Source organism: Neoarius graeffei, chromosome 12 (genome assembly GCF_027579695.1).
Source record: "Neoarius graeffei isolate fNeoGra1 chromosome 12, fNeoGra1.pri, whole genome shotgun sequence".
In the NCBI taxonomy this organism is placed as follows: domain Eukaryota; kingdom Metazoa; phylum Chordata; class Actinopteri; order Siluriformes; family Ariidae; genus Neoarius; species Neoarius graeffei.
The window spans coordinates 77,065,860-77,071,921 of record NC_083580.1 but is presented as its reverse complement, the minus strand read 5'-3'; the positions used below and the strand labels follow the sequence as shown (position 1 = coordinate 77,071,921).

At 41.1% G+C, this 6,062-nt stretch overlaps 1 protein-coding gene across 1 annotated transcript; it reads right to left on the bottom strand.

Moving 5' to 3' along the window:
• Nucleotides 1-3,540: 3,540 nt before the first annotated feature.
• LOC132895067 (cytochrome c oxidase subunit 7B, mitochondrial) lies at nucleotides 3,541-5,421 on the bottom strand. Its single transcript, XM_060935247.1, has 3 exons — nucleotides 5,320-5,421; nucleotides 3,838-3,959; nucleotides 3,541-3,747 (listed from the first exon to the last, which is right to left on the bottom strand). Exons 1-3 carry the CDS (start codon nucleotides 5,354-5,356, stop codon nucleotides 3,673-3,675), a joined length of 234 nt encoding a protein of 77 aa, XP_060791230.1. The 5' UTR covers nucleotides 5,357-5,421; the 3' UTR covers nucleotides 3,541-3,672.
• Between the last annotated feature and the right edge of the window lie 641 nt (nucleotides 5,422-6,062).

Here is a 6,062-nt window from a genome sequence, read left to right as displayed (position 1 = left end):
GAGCGCACGGAGGCGAAGTGGGCGGGTATGTTTGTGAGAATCCGGTGCTTATTGGTTGATGTCAAGCCCGACAAGGCGGGGATAGTAGAACTTTTTTATTCAGCTATTGGCTGCGCTTGCTGTCTATCAAAAAACTTCACGCAACGTCACATTATTTTTTTATTGGTCGTTCCAGTTATGACTGAAATTATTTTAGAGTGTGATAAATAGTAATTAAACGCCGGAAGAAAACATCACTTCAAATTAAAAATGATATCGTCTATATAACAAAAAAGCCGTTATTTTGTGGGTTTGTCGTTAGTGTCATATGGCACGTACGCAATGGTTTCCACAGAGATTTCGTTGTGTGGAAAAGACACAATAGCGCCATCTTGTGGCGATTAATAATTCAGTGATAAGTCAAGAAACAAATAAATAAATGAGCAAGCCGATGAAATAAATAAATAAATAAGGCTATTAAATAAATCCTGAAATTGACAAGAAATATAATATAATATAAATTAGGGCATGGCGGCACGGTGGTGTAGTGGTTAGCGCTGTCGCCTCACAGCAAGAAGGTCCGGGTTCGAGCCCCGTGGCCGGCGAGGGCCTTTCTGTGTAGAGTTTGCATGTTCTCCTCGTGTCCGTGTGGGTTTCCTCCGGGTGCTCCGGTTTCCCCCACAGTCCAAAGACATGCAGGTTAGGTTAACTGGTGACTCTAAATTGACTGTAGGTGAGAATGTGAGTGTGAATGGTTGTCTGTGTCTATGTGTCAGCCCTGTGATGACCTGGCGACTTGTCCAGGGTGTACCCCGCCTTTCGCCCGTAGTCAGCTGGGATAGGCTCCAGCTTGCCTGCGACCCTGTAGAACAGGATAAAGCGGCTAAAGATAATGAGATGAGATGAGAAGTCAAGAAACAAATAAATAAATGCGCAAGCAGATTAAATAAATAAATAAATAAATAAGGCTATTAAATAAATCCTGAAATCGACAAGAAATATAATATAATATAAATTAGGGCATGGCGGCACGGTGGTGTAGTGGTTAGCGCTGTCGCCTCACGGCAAGAAAGTCCGGGTTCGAGCCCCGTGGCCGGCGAGGGCCTTTCTGTGCGGAGTTTGCATGTTCTCCCCATGTCCGCGTGGGTTTCCTCCGGGTGCTCCGGTTTCCCCCACAGTCCAAAGACATGCAGGTTAGGTTAACTGGTGACTCTAAATTGACCGTAGGTGTGAATGGTTGTGTGTCTATATGTCAGCCCTGTGATGACCTGGCGACTTGTCCAGGGTGTACCCCGCCTTTCGCCCGTAGTCAGCTGGGATAGGTTCCAGCTTGTCTGCGACCCTGTAGAACAGGATAAAGCGGCTAGAGATAATGAGATGAGATAAATAAACAAATGAGTCTTCCTTAGAGGTGGAAGAGTCACATCTGAGGCAGAGGATGCTGGTGGGTTCCGTTGCAGTAGGGCGGGCAGGCATCGGCTACATCCCGACTACCAGAGTTGATAGAGCCCAAGGCAAGGAGTGGCAGCACCTCATCCAAGAGGAAGTCCGAGCAGGCGTGGAGGAAGTCCGGGCCAGCAGGATGGTGGGGCTGGGACAGCAAGGGGCATGGACAAGATGGGAAAATGTCCTGCAGAGGAAGATCACATGGTCTAACATCTTGCAAGCAGACTACTATCATGTAAGATTCTTGGTCCAAGCTGTATATGACACCTTACCAAGTCCAGCAAACCTCCATATCTGGGGCAAGAGCGAAACACCTACCTGCCCTCAATGCTCCAGAAGAGGTTCCTTGGAACATCTCATCAGTTGCCCAAAAGCCCTGGGAGATGGTCGCTACCATTGGCACCATGACCAGGTCCTCAAGGCAATTGCAGACAGTGTAGCCACAGCCATTAACAACAACAAGGGCCACCACCAGTCCAAGAGGACTGTCTTCGTAAGAGCCGGTGAGAAGCCACACCCACAAAGGCTGGCCTCCTTACCACCGCCAGCAACTGGCATTTGGAAGTGGACCTCGGCAAGCAGCTTAAATTCCCAGCCCAGATGTCACGTCTGTGGCCAGACATGATCATTGTTTCAAGATCCACCAAGCAACTGATCTTGTTGGAATTAACTGTACCCTGGGAAGAGCACATGGACGAGGCCAACGAGAGAAAGCACGCCAAGTACCAGGAGCTTGTGGACACATGCCAAAGGCAAGGCTGGCGGGTCCGATGTGAGCCAGTGGAAGTAGGTTGCTGAGGCTTTGCAGGGCGGTTGCTCTGCAGGGCATTTACAATACTGGGTATCACAGGGCAGGCTAAGAAGAGAGTAATGCAGCAGAAGCCACAGAGAAAGTCACAAGGTGGCTTTGGATTAAGAGGGCAGATCTGTGGATGAATGGTGCTGGGATGCAAGCTGGGGTCTGATCAACCCTGACTGGGTCGCCTGGGAGAGGGTATATGATGTTGAAAGACCTGAAACACCCGATGAGTCCAGGTTACATCACTGATGATGCGTCCCAGCGCATCCAAGAGATGTATCTTTCATCTAATATAAATAAACATGAGTCGATATAGTTTAATAAATAAGTTTTTCAAAATACCACTTTTACTAATTTCAGGGGACTATTTATTTATGGGGACTTTTATACCACATTTATTTCCCAGCTAAATAATAATACAAATCTAATGCATCACATAGAACTAAATAATAATGCAATACAAGCATACATACACTATGACCAAAAGTTTGTGGACAGCTGAGTATCACACGTTTATGTGGTTCTTTCCTGATCTGTTGCCATAAAGTTCGAAGCATGGACGTATATAGAATGTCTTTGTACACTTACAATTTTGCTTCACTGGAACTAAAAGGTTCAAACCTGTCCCAACATGACAATGCCACTGTGCTCAAAACAAGCATCATAAAGACATGGTTCACGATGCCAAGGTTGGAGTGGAAGAACTCAAGGGTCCTGCACAGAACCCAACCCCACTGAACACTGCTGGAAGGAACTGGACCATCACCTGCACCCCAGACCTCACCCACTTTTGTAACTGAATGACCAAATTCCCACAGCCATTTTCCAAAATCTAGTGGAAAGCCTTCCTAGAGGAGTGGAGATTATTTTCTGGCAAAGAGGGACTCAGTCTATAATAGGGTTTAAAAAAAAAATAAAAGGTGTCTACAAACTTTTGGCCATATAGCATACATCATGTTAGCATCTTAACGGGTATCTTTACCTTGTACCTACACTCATCTGACAGTTTTATCCTAATCATGTTACATACAATTAAGCTGAACAGACAAAGGTGAAGGGATTTGAACTCAAACACCCAGCTGCATTCCAATTTATTTCTGTAAATACCTCAAGGTTATTGCTAGGTTTAGATGAGGCCACCATCCTGTGGCATTGAACAGACACTGATGATAAGCTACAGGTGAAGAGATTAAAACTTGCATATTGAAGTGGCCTGATTTGGTTTATACAGTATGTAGGTTCACTTACTAACAAATCAACCTTACAGGCTTATGGGCCTACAGCATTCTAAGAAAAATCACAATACCACAAAGCACTGTATTTATATTTAAATTTATTACATTTTTACAGATACATCAGACTAACAGGGATTAGGAGTAAAGCACATCCATTAACAAAATGGAAAAGTTCACAAGGTTTCAGGATGTTCTTAAAATGTCATGTTCCCATTACTCCCTCCATTCCTTTGGTTGGACCTTGCCAACAGGAGACAGATTCCATGCGATACCAGTTGATGTGACCACCTGCGACCATTACACATAGCAAAAGACGTACGGTTATGAAAAGGAACGACACTAAGAAAATGTATAATTTGGTGCAACATGGATACCTACGTAGGACCAGACTGCAGTACAAAATGTTGCTCCAGCAATCAACAGTGGCATGCCGTACTTTGCGTGGAACTCTCGAGACACGCCTGAAGCATGTCGCACAGCAACCTGGCGGCTGGCTTGTCCTGTGAGGAGGGAATAAAAAACAAAACAAAAAAAACCCACCACATTGACCATTATATATTTTTTTGTTCATTTTGTCACTAGTTAAGAGCACAATATTCCATACACACGCACACAAAACCCTTTTTCTGCTAATAAAAGTAAAATACAGTAAAAGACCCTCACCGGTCACATATTAAGTGTTAACTCGTATTATCAGTAATTATCCCACTTTCCATCAAAATTTATATAACCACTGACACTGCGATCTCTCAAAACCTCTGCCGATAATGACCGTACGAGGGAAGTCAAAAAATTCTAAGACGGATGTTATAATTTCAAAAAGATATGAAAGGCATCACCCAGAATTTTACAAAGAAGGAATTCTCTGATGGAAACACCGCTTGCAGAAGGTGTTTAGACTTAAATGGAGGATGTAGAGAAATAGCTTTGTTATTTTCATAAATAAAGATTTCTCAATTTGCCTTAGAACTTTTTGACTTGCCCTCGTACACCTGTGTGATGTACAAACAGTGTCTGAAACGCTAATGTCATAAAAAGAGTATCATGCTCTCATCATAGGCAGCATCCAAGTTCACATCTCAAAGAACTTCAAATGGAGGAGGGAAATTATATAAGAACATTTTATTTAATTAAGAGCATAGCATAGTATTATCAGAGATACACTGCAGCAAATACTGATTACAAAAGGTTTCCTGGGAAAGAATTTAGTCTAACTTAAATCCCATTAAGAAAAATTTCATTTTGTTTCTTCATTACAGCCAGAATGAAACCAAGCAATTGTTTTTAACATCCATTAAAATGATGTTAGTGTATGGAATACAGTACTGTTCCATCTTGACCTTTTTGTACTAAAATCCATAGGTATTTACCAAACCCTTTTTGCCGAAATTGAAGTTTATAAACATAATAAACCCAACAATAAAGTCTACACCAAGTAAAGCACTGAACACCACAGTTAAGACGTCCATCTTGTGCAATTTATATTATTCAACTACCGCAAAACGTTGTAAACTGTCGTAAAGAGTAACATTGTGACATTAAGACTGCTTGCTTGCTAGCTAGCTAGTTAACTTCCCGGAAGATATTAAATGATAGACATAAAACTACAACAATTAAGAAAATAACTAGAAATAACTGCCAATTTATATAACCAATTTAATGTTTAGTTAGTTAGTTAGTTAGTCAGTGACCTTTGTCTAGTATTGGTTAGTTAGGAAGTATTGTGTACATTTGCTAAGCTAGCTTGTTAGTACCACTGAGTTTGTATCCATTTTAATTTTCAGCTCCACACAATTTCATTTAAATGAAACAAGATAAAGGAGGGAAAAAACCCACATGTAAACACATCTTCAGCCTTACCACTGAGGTTTAGAGCAGCTTTGGCGAAGCGGTACATGCTTCCAACTGAGGTTGACTCTGTACACGATACCCTTGAACGGTATAAAACAAAATGGCGGCCGGCGCCCACCGGAAATACGTAAAACCGCAATGGGGCGCTGTGCTAAATTCTTGATTTGATTTGATTTAGGTTTTCCACATGTACATTTACAATAAAATACACATTTAATTATTGTAAAGACGTAAAAAAACCCGAGGATGACACAAAAAAGTCTAATAAAATGACTTATTTCCATTGTGGTCCTCATAAAAATTACAAAATAGTGACAATATGATAGAGGACAAAAATTACAAAAAATGTATAAGTAAACAAAGTGTATAAAAATAACATTAATAATATTATTAGTAAATAAATTAAGAAATATAACTATCAAGTTTTATATATCACAAAATATCACAATTGTTATCACAGAAATTGAATAACAATTTACAAACATATTAAAAGTACATGGGAGAGTCCATTTTTAATGATTCTAATAAAAACCTTTTGACTTGTTTCTTAAACGTTTGTTTACTGGTGAGCGTTTGAACACCTGTGGGTAGGCTATTCCAGTCTGCAGCTCCTGTGTACCTGAATGTACTCTTACCCAGTGTGAGAGTTTCTTCTTCTTCCAAAAAGTTGGTGGTCTAGAATTTCTTCTTCATTGTAACTTTCATGTCAATAAGCTCCCCGTCAAATTGTCTAATTTTCATAAACAAGTCCT